Here is a 25,167-nt window from a genome sequence, read left to right as displayed (position 1 = left end):
GTTTTATTTAAGGAAATTTTTTGTTCAATTAGATGCAAACCATGTGTTATAACGGGTACATAGAAGTACTTGGCTAACAAAATCTTACTAATATGCTTCGCAGTTTTTTTGCATTTAAATTTATTGCACCATTAGCAGATCGTCTAAGACACAATAACTGCCACTATTGATAGTATAAAGTAATTTCTTTGTACCATTCGTTAATATTATGTGCTCAAATTATAGGTAAAGCAAACTTTTCTGTATCTTCGAAGAATATCAATACTAACATGATATTATAAATAAATGTTTGGTCATCTATTTCATACAAAAAGTACACAAGAGTCTATTTTCTTATATATTCTATTAAATACACGACGTAGGAAAAAATAATGGTACTTTTATCAAGAAAGTGGAATTTGCGGACCGCCACAAATCCTTATCGACGCACTGATTTATTGTCATCGCTAAATATTGTGTAGGCTTTGGTTTGATACTTTTGGACCCGTGACTTAGCCCCAAAAAGAAATATTATGGTATATATTATCTCTTTAGGCTTCATAAAGGATAATATTCTAAATTCATTCATAATAATATTGTTTATTGCCATAAACATAGATTAAAAAAATGTATGCGTGTACTAAGTGTACACATGTAAGAAGTGAAACTTCTTTATGACCTTATTTTTCGAAAAATGATCAACTATATGCAACTTTACAGAAATTGGTTAAATAAAGTTAAATTAGATAAAGTTTAACAAAAGGCTTTTATTTTAATAGACATGAATACAAATACAATTATTTCATTTTACCTAATTACTATTAACTTCATTAATTGTAATAGAATTATTACTATCATTGTTATCGTTATTATATATTTTTGTTATTAATGGCTTCGAATCTCTTCGGATCAACCGTGGTAGGGACAAGAAAGAGATGGCGCGTAACCGAAAAATGTAAGGGTAATTTTTTTTCCAACGCTGATAAAGAAGTTGACTTCAAAAAGCAACATGGCGCGTAACCGAAAAACGTGACGATTTGCTACAAAATTTCTTCCATACGTCGATAAAGAAGTTTCACTTCAAAAATCATGTATCCCTTGCTCTTCATGTAGTAAGACCTGTACTTCAGGAGACTTTGACTTTCCTATTGTATTCCTTATTCCTTTATTTTTTATTTCTTTACTTTTATTCCTTTCCTATATGGAGAATAAATTATAATATTTTTTATGATACAGTATGTTAATATAAATTTACAATATATTATTGAAGTGAAACTTCTTTATCGGGGTTGGAAAAAAATTTAGTGTAACATTTTTTCGTTACGCGTCACGTTTTTCGGTTACGCGCCATGTTCCTTTTTGAAATCAAACTTCTTTATCGGCGTTGGAAAAAAAATTACCGTCACATTATTTATTATTTATTGAAGTGAAACTTCTTTATCGGGGTTGGAAATAAATTTAGTGTAACATTTTTGCGTTACGCGTCACATTTTTCCGTTACGCGCCATGTTGCCTTTTGAAGTAAAACTTCTTTATCAGCGTTAAAATATGACATATAGTATGTTTTTGACTTTGAAGTTTGACAACGGATTGCATTTTCGACTTGAAATTTGCTAATCGCAATTTGCAGCAATTAATTTGTAAATTGTATGCTAGGCAGTGTATCAAAATTTACTGTGTTTAAAGAAATAGTTATTTAACTAAATTATATTTTATATTAACTATTATATTTTATATAACTATTAATTATAAATTATAATATATAATAACTATAACAATGATAGTAATAATTCTATTACAATTAATGAAATTCTGTAATAATCTTAGTAGTAATAAGGTAAAATGCAATAATGGTATTTGTATTCATGTCTATGATAATAAAAGCCTTTTGTTAAACTTTATTTAACCAATTTCGTTAAGTTGCATATAGTAGATGATTTTTCGAAAAATAAGGTCATAAAGAAGTTTCACTTCTTACTTGTGTACACCTAGTACACGCACACATTTTTATTATTTTATTACATAAAATTTAACCGATTTTTTAAATCGTCATAGTAAAATGCTGTAAGCCCGTCCGCGATTACACTTTTTATGCTATAACTGCTATATATATATTTAATAATAAACTAATGTGTAGTTGAAATTTTTCATAAAAAAGGGGAACTAGGTGAAGAGTCGTGCACTTTTTGATTTAAACACGGGGGTGCATAATATAAAGAGTACCGAGACTTTTAACGCCTGCTTTTTCTCTCGGCCTACACCCTCTGTCTTCTTTGCCGATGTGTAGGGATGTCTACCGATTCAAATTTAATGCCGTGGAATAAGTGATACCTGCCCTGCAATTCTGTAACTCACTTTTCGAACTCACACAGCGGTTTTCGCATCGGCGGTCGCTCTCTAATCAGTCGTGAAGCAGGCATTTTATGATTTGGCATTCTGATAAACAATAAACTACAAGCTCCCACCTTTTCAGAATGCCAAATCATAAAATGACTGCTTCTCAACTTATATGAGAGCGACCGCCGATGCGAAAACCGCTGTGTGAGTTCGAAGAGTGAGTTACAGAATCGCAGGGCTTATCTTATATTCCATAATCAACATATTTTATTTTTATCTACGAATCCGTCTAGTAGACCAGTGCCGATAATTTTTGAAACCTAATAAAATAATAGTAGAATGAAACCTATTGGAAAAGGAGTAGAATATTATAAAAATTAAAGGAAAAATAATTTACGGGCGATCTGAGGTCGGGAAGGGGTAGGGGGGGAGTTTTAAGGGTAAAAAACGGTTTATCTCGATTTCCGGCAAAACTAAAAGTCCTATCGAAGAAAGTTAAATGGCAAAGTTGTAGGTAATAAAAAGATCTAAAACTTTTGTATTCACACATTTTTCACATAACCTTAAAATTTATGTGAAAAATCCAAAAAACCAAGTTTTTGGTTTTTTATTTTTATCTTTTACAAAAATTTTTTTTTTTTAACGAAATTTGGTGAAAACTTACCTTTCTATGTCCCAAATACGCTGTAATTTATTTGATTAAAAATATTTATTTTTTCACCTTATTTTGTATTAATATCGAAAAAACACCCTAATTTTCAATCGAAAATTCACCCGTCAAAATATCAGCTTTTTTCAAAAAGTTGGTGTGCTTTCAGTTTGTTGTAATCTCTACTTTCCTATGTTTAAAAAAATATATACCCCTTCCCGACCTCAGATCGCCCGTAAATTATTTTTCCTTTAATTTTTATAATATTATCCTCCCTTTCCAATAGGTTTCATCCTACTATTATTTTTTTCACTTTTTATTTATTTTAAAGGCTATCTGCACTGGTCTATAGAGTGTTTGTGTAGTGTACCCACGGTCGCCAAATAATAACAATTACCACCATAAACTTAGATTATATCTTAGGCTCCTGATGTAGTGAACTATGAGTATTTCAGGAACTTGTGACATTTTTGAAAGAACTAAGGTCAAAACAAATTGTTGAAGATGTAATATGGTCTTAATTGCAATACATCTTTATAATAGTCAGTTATAGAAGTATTTATTAGAAGTCCATGCTTATAATGGACCTAGTCAATCATGTAAAGAACTTTTTAATAGCAAAGAATATTTGTATGAATAATTAATATGAAAGTCTTTGTCCCAAGTTCTATTGGGATACGAGATATTTATTAAAACAACCCATTACCAACCGAACAATGATGCCGAAGTGAATCCATAGAGAAATACTAGTTAACCAATATGGTCCATATACACGCTGTTCCCGTAATGTTGGCCATAAAACGATGACATTTTATTACGTCGTAAATACGAAAGCCGAGCGATTCCTTGAAGATTATCACATTCTTGAAATATGCCGCATTTTGAGGATCAAGAATAATATGTGGAACGTGAATTTAAGGTTATCGAGTATACTGTTTTGAAACAAAATACGTTTTCGTATTTTATAAAAGCATGTTGAAGTAAAAAATCACGAATTATCGTTTATAGTGGTGTCTTCTTTCGTCTGCCTTCTTGTGTCAACGCTCATAAGGTACTACTTAGAAATCCTTTTTATTTATATTTAGGTATATACGGGTAGTAAGAGGTGAAGGTGAAGAGGGTTCTTTTCTGATCCTTCGATCCTCAATAAAACTGTTGTAAAAATGTATCCAATGTAATGAAATGACAAAAAAAGTATCTAAATAGTACCAAACATTTTTTCTTTTTTTTGTGCTCGCATAGTTTGCGGCGCACTTTAAAAAAATAAAATCATTTAATTATTTTCCACAATTCGTTTGATACAATTCTCAACTACGCAGTATTTGCCTGATACACGTTATACATGTATAGCACAAATGAAATAAATCTGATAGCCATCATGCTGATTCGTGTCGCACCCTCGTCGCGTGACGAATATCATTCCATACTATAAATCACAGCTTTATTTACAGCAAACCCATATAAAATACACCTATTGTCATGTGACTGATAACTAGGCGCGGCAATTGAAACAACTTTTAAAAGAAACTTATATAACCATTCAATTTCTTTAAAAAAAATGAATTAAATCTTTAAATCGCAAAGCAATTAACGCTGCTAATTTTGAGCCTACTTCTTTGTTTTGATCGCTCCAAATTGATTGTTTATTTTAAAAGTATAGTATGTGATTCAGTGTGCGACCCTCATCCCTGAGATCGTAGATTCGAACCCCGGATGTGCAACAATAGACTTTATGTGCGCATTTAACTCTCGCTTGAACGGTGAAAGAACACATTGGGAGGAAAACGGGCTTGACTTAGACCCAAAAATTCGACGGCGTGTGTTGGGCACAGAAGGCTGATCAGATATAAGAAAAAGCAAATTATCAAGAAACAGATACAGAAATCTGAACATTGTAGCGCCTGGTTTTTTTAGTGTCAAACATTTAATTTAAGGTTAAGTAATTACTCGTAATTTTTATATTATATATTATGAAAAAAAATTGGATAAAAATTGATTTTTTTAGACACGCGTTCGGCTTTCAATGTTAAGCCCATAACAGATGTTTTCATACAGTAGCAGACTTTTATCGTTTAGGGTGAAATAAATGGTTATTTGATCATTTTTCAAATAGGATGATGGTGATGGTCTTTCGAATGGTGATGCGCTTTCTGTACCTGACACATCGATTTACGGGTGAGATTTCAGCCATTCAGAGTCGAGACGGGTCCGGGATACGGGAGTCCTAAAAAGTTAAAGAGAGGAATAATCAAACCCTTATGAAAACTGAATGTGTTCCTGTCCCTTTAAAAAATAAAATTGTTATGATTAAGGCGTAAGCCAATAAAATACAACATTATTAAAAATGAACTTTAAACGTCGAGAAATTGATATCGACTCTTTTTATCTTACTAATTGTCTTTATCTGTGGACCTTGGTATCTTCAATTCCACAAAATCGGAAGACACCAATTTAAGTGCCTTTAAGCTTTTGATGAAGAATAATTTTCCTGAAATTTTGATTACAATTCGAAATGAATATAGTACCTACTTATATTCAAAGCTAATTAATTGAAGTCAATGTAAGTTGAATTTATTTATCATTCATAGATATTTTGAATATAGTAACGATGTATTATACTGTAATCCAATAGTGAAGTATTTATCAAGTATCATCACAAGTTGACTTGTTTGTTTAGAACTCCTTTCGTTGATATGTGAGATACTGATAATTCAATATATTTACCGGGATTCTAACATGAAACATTTAACGCAGAGACTCGAGTTAGACCTACAATAAATATTTGGTTGTTAATGTTAACGTAAAATTGTAAACACCGTTAGATTGTAATCTATCTCGCGAGATTATAAACTGTCGAAAGATTGTGAACCTCAGCGTACTGCTCACAATTTAACGTATTATTATTCGGTAGATTGTACTACACTAACTTAGTTATCATTCAAACTTCTTTGGTCAATTACAGATTAATTTTACTTACCAAAAATTTCATATAACTACCGAATAATAATACCTTAAATTGTAAGCAGTTCGTTGAGGTTCACAATCTTTCGACAGTTTACAATCTCGCGAGATATATTACAATCTAACGGTGTTTACAATTTTACGGTGACATTAACAAGCACATTGCAGTTTTAATAACGTCAAATAAGAATTTTAATTCAAGTTTGTTTAAAACCACGGATTTCGTTCCAATTTATATTAAATCCAACGTTTTCGGTCACTTCGCAAATAAATTGGTTCTCTGGTCCTATATTTCACTGCTTACATTACTCGCTTTATATAATCCGATATCATAGTTTGCCATTAAGTTTATATGAGGCGCTTTTAAATTACGTAATATTTTCTTCTCATTACAAATGAACCAGCGGCAAACGTCCTATAAAATCGGAATAGGTATTAAATGCTTTGTTCATATCCCCCTCTGATTTATTGTATAAAGACAGCTCGTCTGATGTTCAACACTTAAATAATAAACAAATCAGGAAAATCACAACAAGATAAGTACAACATTTTAAAAGTTATTTTGTTCTGTTGTTTCTGTCTTATTATTTTATTTACAGCATAAAATTCGAACAATGATGTTCTTATCTTCTCGCAAAAACTTCAATGTTGTTTTTGATGTATAGGTTTAATAAAGCACTGTATTCGCACTTACAAACTTTTTCATTGTCCTAAACATTTTTTAAACCTTATTCAATATTGTCATTTAATTTTTGGCGAAATTTATACCATGTTTTGTACGCTATCCTTAAAAGCGGAATCATGACGCATAAAGAGTTTTGAATTTGGTAAGAACAATATTATTAATTATAGTATATTAACATTACAGAAGTGCAGTATGCCAGAAAAGTGGATGTATTGTACAGCAAAAATATGAAAACAGTTTTGTTTTATAATGTCATTAATAATAAAAATTTCTTTATGTTTAACTGTGACACACGTCGATAATTTTTGGATGCAAGGAATAGCAGTTATCCCACGACGTTTTCCATCACCGTATGAGCTGGGTCGGAACACGTGACTTCAGGTTAGGAATTGCAAGCTTAATCTATAATATTGAAATAATAGAAGTAGTTACTATTTATAAAATACAAATTCAAAAAAGGTTTCATACCTGACATAAAACCTAAATAGAAAGTTAATAATACACAATAAACATCACTAGTTTACACACAATCAAGAAATTTAGAAACTAGTGTACGATTGATGGCTTAAAAGTATTTAAATATTGGAGGATATTATTTTTACTCTTTATTTATCACACACGTATAACAATTAATTAATTTATGCTAAATCATTACATATTAAATGCTTTGAATTGAAAATGACATGGTGTATGCTATGCCTAAAACGCTGAAGATAATGCCTGCGTCTGGCTATACTCTTTAAGTCTCGGGGCATAACTCCGACGATTTTCGAAAACGTAAAGAATCTAATTTAGTTCTTGTACTACTGGACTAGCCCGCGGGGATGATAGAAAAGGAAACTTTATATTAGGAGGATTTATAAAGCAATATTGAATATTTTTAAGGTATGACAAATTGTAACAAACTCACTTAGGACTGGCTCAGAATAAAAAACCCGAAACACATTGCTTAACCGTGTACAGTTCCGCCTTTGTGGTAAAACTCATTAACATATCGTAATGGAATTATTTTGTATTTAAAAATAACGTTTGACCGTATTAGATATACAATATACACCGGTTGGGCCTATTCGTATGTTGTGTGAAACATTTTTAATGTACTGTAAAAAGTTGTGTTAACAAATAGCAAATTTAAAATCATAGTCCAAAGTCAAAAAATATGTGCGTATTCTATATTCGAAGGATTCCATATGATGTGCTTTTTCTTTGCTTATCCTTGTTTGATTTTTTATTAATTTAATATATTACCGACCAAAACAAGTATTACTTTTATACGATTTTAAATTAAACTATAGCAATGCGCTTTAGGTCTAGAAGTCATTAGCACTAATTGTCTCGATCATAACCAGTTTGCGAGTGCGCATATCAGACATATACCCATCTCTTTCCTACTTATAATTAATCCCTTCCGAGATTGTAAACTTGACCTTTTGTTAGTGTTTTGTTTGCGCTGCGACTGCGCAGGTCTGGATTACGTGTGTTATGTGAAAAAAGTGAAAAACTCAATATGGTAAGAAAGTGATGTGTACAGTGTAACAGGCTTTAAATGTCAGGGAGTAAGATCAACTTGAGTATGTTCATACAATTATAAAATATTGTTACTTATTAAGTCAAACCAAAAAAACTCGTCGATCTGAGCTTATTTTGTAATTCATCGCATCGCAAATAAAACAGGTAGAACGAAACAAATTGGTTTATACATTTTTTTATGAAGTTTATCGTTTTGATCGATTTAAATGTAATAACATTTTAAGTGCATTAGCGGGCGAGTAAATAGAATTATCTAAAGGAGTTCATATTAGCAATTACCTCCTGTTATCGACCATAACATGGACAAGTTTTTAATACCAGTCAATTAATAAAATGTGATGGAGGACGCAAAGTAAATTAAGATTGCGTAAACATTATTCTTCTTTTATTTTAATAAGAATGATTACTTTTAGCCGTCCATTCGTTTCCGTCTATAATAGTTAATTGCTTAAAATATATCATGAAACAATTATTGTTCCTTAAGAATTCTTATAAACACAATTATTAGTACAAGCGACGTAGTTAAGACATAGTAACAAAAAATCCGCGTAGCGTGTTACAAATATATTCTTTACATTTATTTCATGTTAGCAAGTCCGTACGTACGTAGAACCGAGGCCCTTGCTAACCGCACGAAATACGAATCCGTAACTACTAGCTGAACAGTCATTTGACATTATTTAAAACTGTAAATATGAAAATAAATAATGGGCCTTACGATCGTATTATCTAATTTATTTGAAGTAAACATAATCATTCGTATTTATCTATATTAACCGATTAGGATCTACCGACGTTCAGAGCACAAGAGGCTTTTACTTTCACATAATTTTAAGCGTAATAAACACATAAAACTTAATTAAATAAATACCGAAACACAATTCACACTAATATAGTCAATTCTTGACGAAAAAGTAAAAACCGATGACGTTATTATGATCCTTTAAACTAGCTTCCGCCTACGATTTAAATATCCGGAATAAAACGTACAAGCTATTCAATATTTAAAATATTCTAAAAGATCCATATACAGATAAAACTAAAACAAAAGCAATGCAATAGTTAATTATTACGATTCCATACCCAATGATAATAATTAAACAAGCTTAGGTTTTACAAAAAAAAAAACAATTTTATAAAAACTAATAATTTAACAATATTTTTTTCTACTTTTTTGTTCTTGTTCGTTGTATTGATGATGCTAGAACCAGTTAGAATATAACGTGTTGTCTACAGTTGAAGAATTAATCATTTCCTATGTAACATAAGCAAAACGTATCATGATTATTAATTAGAGTTTGACAAGTCATATTATTTTTATTCAGCTTTTACATACAACCTTATGCAACCTCGAAAGTTCATTGACTCCGTTATCCTTAAGTAACTCTGCCCAGCACCCTGCGGATAGATCTTGTCTACATTTAATAATAGTTTCTACCGAAAGCAAAAATACGTATCAATATTTTTCCAATAAGAACGATGGTAATACTAACACATCGGTCAGTAAAATCTGTAAAAGCTTTTTAGCGCTTGATTTATAGCAATATTAATGAACTAAAACGAGTAACGTATAATTCTCATATTTTGAATTTTGCTTCACCGTACTCGTGAGTGTTACATGGGCACATAGGCAGAAAGTTCATTGTAACCGGGATTGCACCTACGACCTCCGGGCTGAGAGTCATACGCTGAACGCCACAAAACTGCTCTCCTTATGTTACATATATGAGGAAAATACACAATTATATTGAGATAAGAATTCTTGGAATTTAGCGCACTGCTATAGCCACTGTTTTATTTTAATTATCTTTATGTAGCATATTTCCAATTATAAATTACGAGTGACGCTTTTGAGTTATAGAAAAACGAAACTAAACTGCCATAACCTCAAAATCGACCTAGTGTGATAATATACCAAGATGCAAAAACGTGTCTGTCCGCTACTCTATTCTAAAAGGCCTTCATAGAAGTCAATATAACCAATAACCATAGCAACTCCGCGGATTGTTATTTATATATTATCTTACTGTTATTGAATTTCGCTAAAAGTAAATTTAAGTAAACGTACGAAACGCAAGCTAAAATATCAATGAGAATTGATTGAATGTGAGTGGAACTAACACGAGTAAAAACTATAGCTTAAATATTATTCAACAATGAAAATTTAAACACTAGTTTCAAGTATCGTCAAAGCAACGCATTAAAGTATAAATTATTCCCTGCGATACAACAAACCGTCCTGTGTATTTCAGAGGACACGGCTAGTTTTTGCGCAGGTTTAGCTATAAATTGCGAGGGTGGTTTAACAAGTAAGAACTGGTCTTGTGTTACATATAGAACATGCTTATTTCATGCTTAGCACTTTAAAAGTTGAATTTCCAACCTCGGCCGTGCAGCAATGGACTTTTCAGTGTATGTGTGTAAATTCACCCTTATTACGGTCTTAACATCGGTTAAATATTAAGTGCATGACTCCCTCCCCCTGACGCAAATGCTATAAACACCCCTAGTATTGATACATGTGTACACATTCGTGATATTGAGCACCCATTTTTAGTTACGGTAAGTAGGTTCTTGAGCCGACACTAATACTCTGAATAATCATTATATGGATTATGGAGCCACATTCTTTTATTTAATTTTTTTTATCTAAGCAACATGACGTAGATTACACAGCTAAATTATGAATGTCAAAAGCCCTTAAATTTATCCCATAAGATAAGATATCTCACGGATCTCAAACCTTCTTAAATTTGTGACCTCCCAACCTTTATCAGCCAAGTTATAAGCCTATCAGATAAACGACACAAATCTGAAATTACAAAAGGGATTTCCTCAGTTACTTTAGGAAAGATTGTCTGAAGATTTTTTGTTCTAATATAGTACTGTTTTTACTGAGTAATTACTACAGATTACTATTAATTCTAATATTCTAAAAACTAGTCGAGAGCCCATATTACAGTTCGTATCTTAAGTCACTATCGTGGCTTGACTGTTGTCAATTATGTGTAATGTACCAAACACAACTCTTAAAAATTTACTTAATTTTTATTACCGTTCTATTAAGAAACATTGACCCGTTGCATGTTCAATAGAATAGTAACACTATTATATTATTGTACCCAATTAAATTGATGGTTCAATTCGAATTGAAATAGTTTCATATTAACAGTACCTGCACAAGTTAATAATTAGTTACAAATAATCTGCGTCAGGTTTTAAAGACATTGTATATTATTATTTAGTTAAAACACATTTTGAAAACAAACCGAAAGGTACATTAGGTAGTAACGTACATTAGACTGAATTTCAAAAGCTTTTTTCTCCTTGGCAAGAAATAGGTTCTAATTTGGTTAAGCTAGGGCACATATGTGTAATATATTCTATTATTTGTAGTAATTTATTAGCACACTAGCCGATCCGGCAAACGTCGTTTTGCCATGTATATCATTTATAATAAAAAAATAGGGGTTGATCGTAGAGGGTTGAAAATTAGGGGTTGTATGTATTTTTTAATTCTGTAACATAAAAAAAATAAAATTTTATCTATAAATAAAAAAATAAAAATTAGGGGTGGACTACCCTTAACATCTGGCGGGCTGATTTGTGAATCTAAACCATTCCCAGATCCCCTTGAACACACACAAAAAATTTCATCAAAATCGGTCCAGTCGTTTAGGAGGAGTTCAGTCACATACACACGCACACAAGAAATATATATATTAAGATTTAGGAGACTTTCACGTTTAACAAGATGTAATACCATTTTATTTGACGCAATAACATTTAAGTTGATTCCTCAGATTCGAACTCAAGCGCATTGGAGACTAATTGTCAAGAAAATACAATTTTCTTAATTTCTCTCATAATTTTAACATGACTGTTATATCGTTAATTTAAGCTAATATCTGGTAAGTATCAGAGAATCTTAAGTAGCACTAGATTACAGGACATTAGCGGGACTAGAGTAGGTAACAAGTCAACAAGGAGATTAGCAGAGGTTTATCTAATTAATTAAACTCATTGAATTAGATCTATTATCGATATACGTTTATATCCTTATTATCGGGGTTTATCGAGGTCTTGTGATATCACATTTTTACTTCGGATGTAAGGAGTATGTCTGGACAAATAAGATTTTTCATGCTAATATTTTACTCAGATGGAAAGAGTACTTTCGTGTAATAAACGATTTGAACCTTTATAGTATAGGGAGCTAAGAATAGTTTCAAAGTGTATTAAATAATTTTGCTTGACGCAAATACAAATAAACATTAGCTGATAAGAATTGACTAATTATCAGACAGTAAATAATAATCCAGTTACGTGGGTCTTGGTCTCAGATTGCGTCCGTTTCTTTGATCATTTTTTTTCATAGACGATCATCATTCTGTCTGACACATCCATTTTTTGATTTGAGACATGCGGATGCCCTGTCAATGGTTACCTTACGAGTGAGTGTTAAAAGCGCAGGTAGACAGAAAGCCCAATGGTGCACGGCCGGGGATCGAACCTAAGATCTCAGGGATGAATTCGCGCGAAAGACATAATAATAGGTATTCATATAATATACTTATAGTATTCAATATTCGTTTTGTTTCAGATTCGAGCGTCTACCGTTATTCTAGTCATAGTATGTGTGTCTACTACTCTAGAACAAAGTATACCAAACTCACCTTGCCCCAACGTATTCCAATATGAGCAGACGGGATTCGAACCGGGTCAATGGTATGGAGTAGTTAACTTATCGACAGATAATACTCTACATTCTTTATGGTTGAATATCGTGCTCGATGGCAAAGCGAATATCCTTGGGGTGAGTTTTTCCGCTATAAACCTCAGTTTATATTATAAATAGTTGGCGATCCTTATAAAACTTCTTGATCGTAGTATACATGAATCTTATATATTACTAGCTGCCCCGCGAACGTACGCGTACCAACCAACATAATATGGAATTTAGCTTGCTACCCCGTAAACATTGTTCAAATTTCTGAAACAAAAACCTAACCTATTAAGTTTTTTTTTCTTATTTCTCTTCCAAAAACCTTCCTCAGAGATCATTCTTTTCAGCTTTTTTCGAGCTTTGCGCTTTAGAACATAAGATTTTAAGATGACATTAAGATATAATATTTTTTTTAAATACCACATAATTGAAATTTGTTTTAGAACTGGGTAGGAGACGTCACAACAAATGATAACATCGATTTTAAAATCGAAAACACCAATATGAAAATCCACCCAGGCCCTGCCGTGGCTGTCCGATTCTTTGTCAGATATGACAAACTCAATAAGCCACCCAGAGTTCAAGCCATTCGATTGAATGGGAGAGAAATCTGCAAAGCAAATGCCAATCCAACTATTGACAGACCAGACCTGGTTTCTAGACCTGATTCAAGACCTATGTCAGAATCTCGGCCTGACGTCGCCTCACGGCCAGTCGAGAGACCCGTCTCAACAAGGCCGAACGAGGCAAGGCCGGAAACAAGGCCAGATACCAAGCCAATAATCAGAGCAGAGGACAGCCCTATTACTCGACCCGTGTATGGAAGACCGTCTGGCGACGGACCTGTTTATACGCCTACTCAGAATCCACCAATAGACCAAAGCAATGTAAACCCTTATAGCATGTAAGTACATTTTTAGTAGTAACTATAGGTGGAGAACTTTTGCCTAATTGAATTTTCTCAGTAATATAAAGTAGACGCTCTTATACTAATATATCTATCGCTAGTAGATTACACAATGGCGAATTCAAATTTAATTTGAATTGCGTAAAATATCTTCGTCCATAAACCTTAAGATAATTAATAATATTCATTTAAGTATACAATAGTCGTTTTTAATCGGTTCAAACCTTTTTCAACAAAAACTGCTTGCTTACAGTAGATACACTGTATTATTTCCAGATTATATATCGATTCTATTTATATCTATATTGTCATAGCATTGAACACTAACTACGCAATTAATTGGCAAACGTAACAAACAAGAAAACTCAGTCTTAAAACGAACTTTTCACAAAATAATTTTGGATTAAGGATCTCATACAAATACATCATAATAAAAATAAGTTTAATTATATATAAATGTCTTCTTTATTATAAATATTATTCCACTAAAATGTTACACAAAACTCCATTACTAATTAGTAATATTGTCAGAACATTTAAATGGAAAATTACATATTTTAGATATAATTAATTAAGACTCAAATTTGCGGTTTTGCCTGCTATCTCGCCGCAGAGATATAACTTGCTATATTCATGCATTTCTGTATCTTAAAAACTAGTTGTTTATTAAAAAACATGTTCTTAAAACTTCAGCATCATCAGAATGCTCTTTTGTCGGACTTTCGGATGATAGTTTCACCGCTCTGCCCACTATCCTCAAATAATATGAAAATCTTTAAAACATGAATCTTTCATTAAATGGCATACTTCATGCATGTGATGCCTACTTTACCTTCTCTCATTCTTATTTATATAATCCATTGAAGAGGCTTCCAGAAACGAACTTTTAACCTTTTTAACAGTAATTGCACCAGGCATGTCTTCTAACTAATCAACATTTAACAGTGGTGGTAGTGCCCCGTCGCAGAGTGTAACAGAAGGACGCCCCTACCAGCTGACGACGTCCACCTTTCGTACTACAACCAGAGATGATGATGACGACAGGTAAGGTGATCAGGCACATTCAATTTCGTAGCACAGACAAAGGAAAATTAAATACTAATTAATAGATAATTATAAAACGAGTTCATATTGAATTGTTGCTGCCTTTATTATTGCCAATAAAGGGCATTTGGCCCAGTATATATATGAAACCCAAATCAAATCTTGAAATATATGTGAACCAATTTTATCAATGGACCTAGACATTATTGACAGCGTTCAAGACAAGTTTTTCAATGAGCGCTTGTGTTTTGTTATGCCTATTAGATTTAAATTGAAACTTAGAAATGCCACACACATATAAATCTTATGCAACATAAAAGAATTCAGGAATAGGATCAGATAATAAGTAACGAAGGTGTATATTTTCAGCCGCCCCGATCCAAGTGAATACTTCGAGGGTGGACAGCCAACATTCATCGTTTCTGGTTCTGGAAGTGGCAATTCTGGTAGCGGCAACTCTGGTAGCGGCAACTCTGGTAGCGGCAGCAATGACAACTCGAACAATAGACGCACAAGGGTATCTTGATTTGTTTCATCCTTTCCTTGTTATGCATAAATAATGCATACTTAAAAAATGCAATATAAGGGTATTACTAAGGCTTATCGTGGTATTAAAGAAATAATTAGTTTAAAATAATACTTGTATTATTCCCACGTTCACGTGTAATACACGATCCAATGTGGAAAAATGCGAAAAACATTGTTTTTATTGTTTTCGAAAACACTAACCAAAATTCATGGAATCTGTTGCGATTCTCGTAGAAATAAAAAAAAACATTTTCAACTTATATTTTTGTCTGCATTTCTACCAGGGTACAAAGAATTTGAATAATTTCTAGAAGTCATAAATTTTTCTATGGAAATTTCCTTTCTCTAGAAAACATTAAATTCGAGAGTTTATAATATCCCTACACGTAAGTGTTCTCTATAATAACTATTAATATTTTGTCGTATTTAATTAGTTTGCAGTTAATATTACTAAATTACCACGCACTAGAGACATAAATAAAATGTTTAAAGAATGCGAGACGTAACAAAAAAGTTGGTCAGATATTCTTTTTAAAACTTGTTTGAAGCGGGTAAATCCCCAGAGCTAATTTTATACAGAGTTAATAACTGTTATGATCAATGAACAGGTATTTTGTTAATATCAACTAATTATTTTAAAATGGACATTTAATGGTATTGCAGCATTTATATTGAGTTATTAATATTAATTATGATTGTGGTATTTTGCGTTTAATGGTTCAATGTTCAAACTAGCCCAACCCCCCAACGTTTAAATCAGTGCAGTATAAAAATTACATTATATATAAAGATGTTTTGTTAATATGAAATTCTCTGATAGCGTTGAATAAGGCGGAAACTGGACGTCACACTGACTTAAGTCATTATGTAAACTGCAGTTTATACGCAATACTATTATCTTAAGGTGATATCAGACGGTTCATTTTTTGTTCATTTTCACCTTTCATTCGGTACATTTCACTCGAAATGAAATGTCTGAACAAAAAATGAAACAAGAGTGCCGAATGAATTCATTAGTGAACCGATCCAACAGTGTTGGATATTGGCATCCGGTATCTTTCATTCCCACTCCGAATGAACGAGAAATGAACGGTCTGAACACTGAGAGAACGTTCATTCGGATTCGGCCATTTTGTTTCGAGTCCTGTAGCCGATGGACATCACGTTGTCGACGAAGTTATAATTTTTTTTTTCTGTGTGTTATTATATTGTTTTCATGCGGCAAAATGGTGTTCAAGTGGAACGATCAAAATACATTACTTTTTTTGGAGAACATTAAAAATTATCAATCCATGGTCATATCACCCACCACCGTCGACGTGTTTTTGCTTCTTTTTTGTCAACTCTTTGATTAAATGATCACAAATTAAACTAATTCCAAGATGTACGACTTCATTCGATGACATATTTAAAAGAAATAACAATGAATGTTCATTTCTGTATCATTTCGTCTAAGCCGTGTGAACATAGAATGAAAAAAATGAATCATTCCCTCGAGTGAACAATCATTCGAGTGAACCGTCTGATATCACCTTTAAGGTGATATCAGACGGTTCATTTTTTGTTCATTTTCACCTTTCATTCGGTACATTTCACTCGAAATGAAATGTCTGAACAAAAAATGAAACACGAGTGCCGAATGAATTCATTAGTGAACCGATCCAACAGTGTTGGATATTGGCATCCGGTATCTTTCATTCCCACTCCGAATGAACGAGAAATGAACGGTTTGAACACTGAGAGAACGTTCATTCGGATTCGGCCATTATGTTTCGAGTCCTGTAGCCGACGGACATCACGTTGACGAAGTTATAACTTTTTTTTCTGTGTGTTATTATATTGTTTTCATGCGGCAAAATGTTGTTCAAGTGGAACGATCAAAATACATTACTTTTTTTGGAGAACTTTAAAAATTATCAATGCCTTTGGAACCACAAAATTGTTGAATACAAAGACCGAACAATGCGGGCAAACTCTATAAAATCTCTAATCCAACTCAACTCTTTGATTAAATGATCACAAATTAAACTAATTCCAAGACGTTCGACTTCATTCGATGACATATTTAAAAGAAAGAACAATGAATGTTCATTTCTGTATCATTTCGTCTAAGCCGTGTGAACATAGAATGAAAAAAAATGAAGCATTCACTCGAGTGAACAATCATTCGAGTGAACCGTCTGATATCACCTTTACAAAGGTCACTACTCATAGTAAGATGTATAAAGGAAATATATTTTGCAACGAATAGCCTTAAAATTAACTTTTCATTATTCTATAAAAGTTTTATTGTTCCACCAAATTCTATGATTTTGATAATAAATAATCATCACGTTGTTTAGACACAAATAAGTTATAATAATAATATAGTAATGTAATAATAAGTATATATAAAGTTAACTTATTAGTAGGTATATATACTTACTTAATCCAATAAGTAAGTATAAAATATATATACTTACTTATTGGATTGGAATTCAAACGAGGTTTGGGGCTGGTTAATTTTTTTTGTTTATCTTGCAAATGTTATTTTAGTGACTATAAATAACATATAGTTTATAAGCTAAATCCCGTAAACTGTCAAATATTTAAGTCGCCACAAAAAGGCAGTTGTAACTGATTTATTATACATATTAATATAATATTTTTGTGAGCAGCAGTGTTGGCTTCGGCGTGCGCCTCTCATACCTGAGGTCGTAGGTTCCATCCCCGGCCGTGCACCAATGGAATTTCTTTCTATGTGCGCATTTAACATTTGCTCGAACGGTGAAGGAAAACATCGTGAGGAAACCGACATATCTTAGACCCAAAAAGTCGACGGCGTGTGTCAGGTGGAGGCTGATCACCTACTTGCCTATTAGTTTTAAAAATGATCATGAAAAAGATTCAGAAATCTGAGGCCAAGACCTAAAGAGGTTGTAGCGCCGATTTATTTTATTTAATATAATATTTTTATCTTCGTTTCAGGATCAATGTGGAAAAGTAGTGAGGAACTCCCCAAACCCGTTGGTGGTGAATGGAAAGCCGACACTAGAGGGACAGTGGCCCTGGCAGATCGCGTTGTATCAGACCCAGGTAACATTCAATTATAAAACACAACTCGTAGCTACTTACTTAAATTCATTTTAGCATAACAATAACTAATTTACTTGTTCTTGGCTTTTCAGACAGTAGACAATAAATACATATGTGGAGGCACCCTGGTCAGCCACAGGCACGTGATAACAGCAGCTCACTGTGTGACCCGCAAAGAGTCTGCTCGAGTCGTTAACAAAAACACGCTAACGGTGTATCTTGGAAAACATAACTTGAGAACTACTGTGGACGGAGTTCAGATACGACTTGTAAGTAAAACAAAGTACTGAAAAGTTTCTATAGGTATACGTACAGAAACCTTCAAGAGCTGTACGTATATGTATATCATATAAAAGTCTACATTACATTTACAAGAAATATCGCTGTACTGAACCTTGTATACGTATGGTCCTATGTATAGACGTAACGTAATAGAAGCCTTAAATACTATATCTATTTATTTATTTATAAAAGCTTGCCAACGCTCGGCACACTGATACATTGATAAAAGAAAAAAAAAATTTAATGTGTCAAGCACTTACAGGCAAACATAGCATATAAGAAATAAAAAAGGGTGCGTGTCTTATGTACGCGCGTAAGAAGTTATCCTTTTTGGCATTATTAAAAGTAGTTTTTGATTGCATGCAAATAATTAATTACAATTAATAATTTTAATAAATAATCAAAGACTGGAAAAGGAGTCATTATTGTCAACAAAGTTCAGTTTACATTTGAAAAATTAAATAAATAAATATTTATTATTATTCTCTTACATTACGTGTAACATAAATTCTATTATTATTCGAATGTTGTTTTTAAATTATATCCAATGCCGTAGCATCTTCCGTGGGCAACTTCATTCTGTTAATTTTATGTCACGCTGTGCGCGCATCGCAAAATTTCACTCTCATCAATTTTTCATAACGCGCCTAAAGAAGTATAACTTCAATAAAATTAATTAAGCATATCTTGCCACGTTTATTTATTTTCAAAGTCATTTGAGTGCAACAACAATACATAAGAGAGCATTCAATATCTATTTGAGAAATAAAGTAAGTTTATTTAACAACAACTCGGTTAACATTTTTACTAATAAGTGTTCGTTAAATCTTAATCTTACATTATATCAATTTCCAATAATGCTTATCCTACTTTCAGGTGAGTGACATTATAGTTAATCCACGATACAACGCGTCGTCATTTAGCCGTGATCTTGGTATTCTGAGGTTACGGGAATCCGTCCAATACACTGACTACGTGAGACCAGCCTGCCTTTGGCCAGATGATTTGGTAGACCTTAACAATGTCATCGGAAAAACTGGATCGGTAAGAAGTCTTAAATAGTTATAAAGTATTAAAGAAACTTATCAATTTTATATTGAATTAAAATATCAACGGTGTGTAACAAATTTACTGTTTTAACATGAGTTATATTCAGATTTAAAATTTATTATAGCTTATCTAAGCTTATATTATATTCTTTCACCGGAAATACGTCCTAGGTTCGACTTCTGGCTCCGGGTTATTAGAGCCGTTAAGTTACAATATTACCTACATGGTCATTCACATCGAATTTCAATTGCAGGTGGTAGGTTGGGGTTTTGATGAAACAGGGGTAGCAACAGAAGAGCTAACGTTAGTAGAGATGCCAGTGGTGGACCACTTGACCTGCATACGGTCCTACAGCGAGTTCTTTTCAAGATTCACCTCGGATGACACCTACTGCGCAGGGTTTAGAGATGGTAAGTATAAGCGTACGGTGTCGATCTGAACCACCGCCGCTATTCTCGAAATGAAACTCGTGGAGTGGAGTTATAAATGTTATGTTTATTGGTCGAACGTTAGTGATGGTGATACAATTTTATTACAGCGAAGCAAGCTTATTAACTAACGTCCGTCCGGCACGGCTGCGTAAATCTATCTGACTATACAAAATTAAAACTTAAAACTAATTCTAAAATAACACGCTGGTTAAAGGGACCGACGCTACCTGCGCACTCGCCGACCGTTTCCAAGAATAACATCTGGCTTGCAGCTTCGGTCGGCGGCTTTATAAACTGTATTATTCGTTGTCCGTAACAGTCTCCCCTCAGCGAAACCTTCCTATGACGTGAAGCTTTCCGTAGGTAGGACAACGATGCGCGTCACTGGTCGTCTCAGCTTATGAAGTTTCGTTTCCACTTCTACTGATCGGGTTTCTCCATCAGGCCCTCTATGCGTTTTCGTAACAATTCCCCGCGGCCAAACATTGCGCGGCAGCAAGGGATCCATAATGATGACCACATCGCCGATCTTTACAGGGCTTTTCATTCTTGGCGTGTGTCCCCTGGCGTTTAAAGTAGGAAGATATTCCTTAACCCATCTTCGCCAGAATTCATCGGCTAATGCTTGCGCCGTCTTCCACGTTCTTTTAGTAACGTGTGGTGAGGTGCCTAATATAGGCATTGCGTCTGGAGCTCCAAGCAGAAAATGATTTGGAGTTAAAGCCTCTGGGTCGTCCGGATTTACTGGAACGTGCGTTAGTGGCCTTGCGTTCACACTGTACTCTATTTCAGTCATAAGCGTGCTGAAAGTTTCCTCCTTAGGGTACTTCTCTGTCAAGACGATTCTAATGGCGTCTTTTATTGTTCTTATTAAGCGTTCCCATGCACCGCCTTGATGCGGGGCTCCTGGAGCAATGTATCGCCATTCTGTCCGTTGAACTAGACATAAATTCTCGATCTCTGGAGTCCATTTTTCCATCGCTTTCCTCAGTTCTAAGTCTGCGCCTTTGAAGTTGGTCGCATTATCAGAATATATAATTTGCGGCCAACCTCGTCGCGCCGCCATTCTTCTTAGTGCCATCAGAGCCGAGTCCGTAGAAAGCGATGCAACTATCTCAATATGTACAGCTCTTGTACTTAGACACGTAAATATTGCTCCCCATCGCTTTTCATGACGGCGTCCTATCGTTACACAAATTGGGCCGAAATAGTCCATTCCACAATTTGTAAATGGTCGAATATGAGCTTCGGTTCGAACTCTAGGTAGTAAACCAAAGTTAGGTTTTGTTGGCGCCTTTTTTCGAAGCACGCACAATGTACAGTTACGGGCGATACTACGCACCGTAGGCCGAAGTCGCAGTATACAATATTTCTGTCGAAGATCGTTCACGACGCGTTCGTTGTTAGAGTGCAGCGCCCTTCTATGCTCTTTCATAACGATCAACTTTGTAAACTTATGACGCCCATCTAATAGAATGGGATTTCTCGTCTCCTCTGCTGTCGGTGTTTGTAACCGCCCACGTACACGCAGTAACCCATATTCATCGAGAAAAGGGTCGTATTTAGCCAAACGACTTGTTTTCTTAATTGGCTTCCCCTTCTTCAAGGTGTCGATTTCGTCTTGGAAGCTTTGATCCTGCGCCTCGCGTACCCATGCCTGTTCCGCATCTTTTAAGTCGCTTACGCTTAATCGGGTACTGCGATCCTTAAGCTTGCGTATAAATAGTTGGACGTAAGCTGTGGATCTAATCAGCCGTTCATACTGCGAGAATCTCTCTATATCTGGTAGATCGTTTCTGTTGGCTCTCTTTTCGATTACGGTCATAGTCAGCACTTGTGGCTCGCAGCTTTCCTTTGGCCATGTTTCTTCAGGCCCGTAAAGGAACGCTGGTCCCACAAACCACCGGTCATTGTCGGTTTTATGGTCCAACGTTATTCTTGTAGCATCATCCGCTACATTTTCCCTGGTTGGAACCCAACGCCATTGACTAGCATCCGTTGTTTCAGTGATTTCAGTCAATCTATGTGCTACAAAAGGTGGGTGCCTTGCTTTATCATTTCTGATCCACTGTAATACCGTCATTGAATCCGTCCATAGCACGATCTTGTTTGGTTCAATTCTGTGACCTTCTCTAATGGCCACAGCTAATCTCGCTCCGATTAGGGCTGCCTGTAGTTCTAGCCGCGGTATACTTTGTGACTTAATAGGTGCCACCCGTGCTTTTGCTGCGATGAGTCTGACGTCAATTACATCGGTTCCAATTCGCCAATATGCCACGCTCGCATGTGCTTGTTCAGATGCGTCACAGAATACATGCAATTGTAGGTCAGCTCCCCTCGTGTAATTATACCATCTAGGTATCTTCAGTGTTTTTACATTTTCTAACTGACACAACCATTGTTTAAACTCCGAAGCTTGGTCAGTAGGAATTTCTTCATCCCATCCTGTCTTCAATCTCCATAACTGTTGTAGAATTATTTTCGCCGTTACGGTGTAATAACTTATTAACCCTAACGGATCAAAAACTGACATAACGGCTCCTAAAGCTTCTCTTTTAGTCGGCTGCCTAATTCCCTGCTTCACTTCTTGAGGAACTCTGTGGAGGCTTGTGTTAAAGGAAAGTACATCTTCTGCGGCCTCCCAAATTATTCCTAATGTCGTCTCATAATACAAGGGTGTGGTTCCCAACTCTTTGGGGCTTGTAGAGTGAAGCTCAGGAGGCGTAGCTTCCACGATCCTTTGTGAGTTTGAATTCCACCCAGCCAATGTAAACCCAGCAGAGCTATGAACTTCAATCACTTCTTGCATTGTTTTTATGGCTTCGTTTTCGGTATCAAAGCTATCTACGTAGTCATCCATATAATGATTTTTTGTTATAGCATTATAAGCGTTCGGATGTGTAGTACGGTAGCACGAAGCGTTGTAATCCCTTACGCTGTGTGCTAGAAATGGCGAGCTCTTAGCGCCAAATATCAATGAAGTCATAACGTATTCTTTTGGAGGCTTATCTCGATTTTCACCCCGCCATAGAAACTTTTGAGCAACTTGATCGTCTTCATTCACTTTAATCTGCAGGAACATTTCTCTAATGTCGGCTGTTGTCGCGTATTTTCTCTCGCGAAACATAAATAATATATCAATGATTGCAATAAGTCTGGCCCATCTAGCAGCTCATCGTTCAAGCATACTTCATATTTTGATCTTGCCGCTGCATCAAATACTAGACGAACTTTACCCGGTTTATTAGGGTTGGTTACAGCAAAATGAGGTAAGTACCACTCTTTTGATGTCAATATTCTAGTTCTTTCAACAGGGTGGGCGTAATTCTTCTCCAACAGGTTATTTATTTGTTTTGTATATGACTGTTTAAACTCATACGACTGATCCATTTTACGTTCAATGCTTTTAAGCCGCTTAAATGCCATATTATAGCTTTCTGGGAATTTCGTGTTATCAGTCTTCCACGGCAATCCCAGGTAGTAACGCCTTTCCCGTTTCTCTATTGTTGTATTGAACAATTGAACTGCACGTGCGTCGGCACTTGTTAACCTTTTTTTATTATTTATACCCAAGGCATCTATTGCAAAACTTTGTTTTAATATCGCCTCTAGACGCTCATCTATTGTTTCTTTGTAAACGTCGCTTTCTGCCGCCTTTATGCAGTGCAAAACACGTTCGTTGTCTTCCATTAAACTTCGTAAAGGTGCTGTACCATGTAAAATCCAGCCTAATCGTGTTAAAGATGCAGCCGGTTCATTTTTCTTCCCACTATACACTTTTCGGGAAACGATGAGATGCCAAATTTATAAACTGTATTATTCGTTGTCCGTAACAGTAAGATTTATATCATTTATAGAACAGCTTTGTTGTTGCAGCGTAATTTTGCAAAAATCTTATATTTTCGTCATTATTACCACCTATTGTTGCGAAATTCATAGCATAGCATATAGATGAGAAACCATTCAATCGCGTGAACTTGAGGTCGTTTATAGTTTGCATGACTACTTACTACGTCTGTGTTAATTTAGTATCACATTGAAATTTTGCACCCGATCTCACATTTATTCGATGTTGTTAAAATGAGAGTAAATTAAAGTTCTTCTTATAAGATTTATTCGAATTTCTACCTACGTGGAAAGCTTATTTTAGTTGCTTCCTTCAAATATATCACTCATTGTAAACACCTATTTATTACAGGGATCAGCAGTGGGGGTAAAATTAAAAATAAACGTATGTCATAATATATACATTTGTATTTACATTTACATTTCAAACTCTTTTTCTTAGTAGTGTAAATGTTCTTAGTAGTATAACTGTACTAATTTTAATTCACCTGTTACCATCCTTTGGAAGTTTGGGTCACAATAAATTGTTTACGTCTTTTCGGGAAACTTATATATTTTTGGTTTAATCCAAAAATAATTTCTTAATTAAATTTTGTTTTCTAGGTACATCGGTGTGCAATGGAGACAGCGGTGGTGGGATGGTTTTCAGGATGCAAGGATTGTGGTACCTTCGAGGTTTGGTGTCCCTCTCTGTGGCCAAACATAATGAATACCGGTGCGACACGAGCCACTATGTTATATTTACGGACCTAGCCAAGTTCTTGCCATGGTTAAAGGATAATATAAGGGATTAGTAGAAAGAGCCATCTATGACAAACTATGTAACTGAGATATTAGTGGTATCAGTGCACTCTACTAAAATAACGAATTAACTTAATATTTTTTATTACACCGCCATCTATTGTACTTACGACGTAATATGACAAATGATACAATATACTTTTCGTTTGTCGTGACTCAAGCATACTATGTAATTATCTTGATATTATATAAATGTTTGTGGCTTTTTGTAATGTGATAAATATTCGAGACTGTTAATCGATAATGCTCAAGAAGTATTCTAAATTAGTAATATTTCAATATATTTTTTATGTACTACAGGAAATGTTTCGAATAAATTTATATATATATATTTCA

The 25,167-nt window shown here is 34.2% G+C and overlaps 1 protein-coding gene across 3 annotated transcripts; it reads left to right on the top strand.

Annotated features, from left to right (window-relative positions):
* The first annotated feature begins 7,989 nt into the window (after positions 1-7,989).
* Positions 7,990-25,163, top strand: LOC125063051 (haptoglobin-like). Of its 3 annotated transcripts, XM_047669270.1 has the most exons (11): positions 7,990-8,121; positions 12,745-12,957; positions 13,311-13,771; positions 14,720-14,818; positions 15,188-15,335; positions 18,314-18,421; positions 18,514-18,690; positions 19,580-19,747; positions 20,007-20,163; positions 24,383-24,415; positions 24,634-25,163. In XM_047669270.1, the coding sequence occupies exons 1-11, from the start codon at positions 8,119-8,121 to the stop codon at positions 24,822-24,824; spliced, it is 1,758 nt and encodes a 585-aa protein (XP_047525226.1). In that variant the 5' UTR covers positions 7,990-8,118; the 3' UTR covers positions 24,825-25,163. The 3 variants fall into 3 exon arrangements, with proteins under 3 accessions (XP_047525226.1, XP_047525228.1, XP_047525227.1); XM_047669272.1 differs by lacking the exon at positions 14,720-14,818; XM_047669271.1 differs by lacking the exon at positions 24,383-24,415.
* Positions 25,164-25,167: the final 4 nt, after the last annotated feature.

This window comes from Pieris napi, chromosome 2 (assembly GCF_905475465.1).
Source record: "Pieris napi chromosome 2, ilPieNapi1.2, whole genome shotgun sequence".
NCBI classification, from domain to species: Eukaryota; Metazoa; Arthropoda; class Insecta; order Lepidoptera; family Pieridae; genus Pieris; species Pieris napi.
Note: the sequence above shows the minus strand (reverse complement) of the source record. Positions and strands in the feature narration are given on the sequence as shown.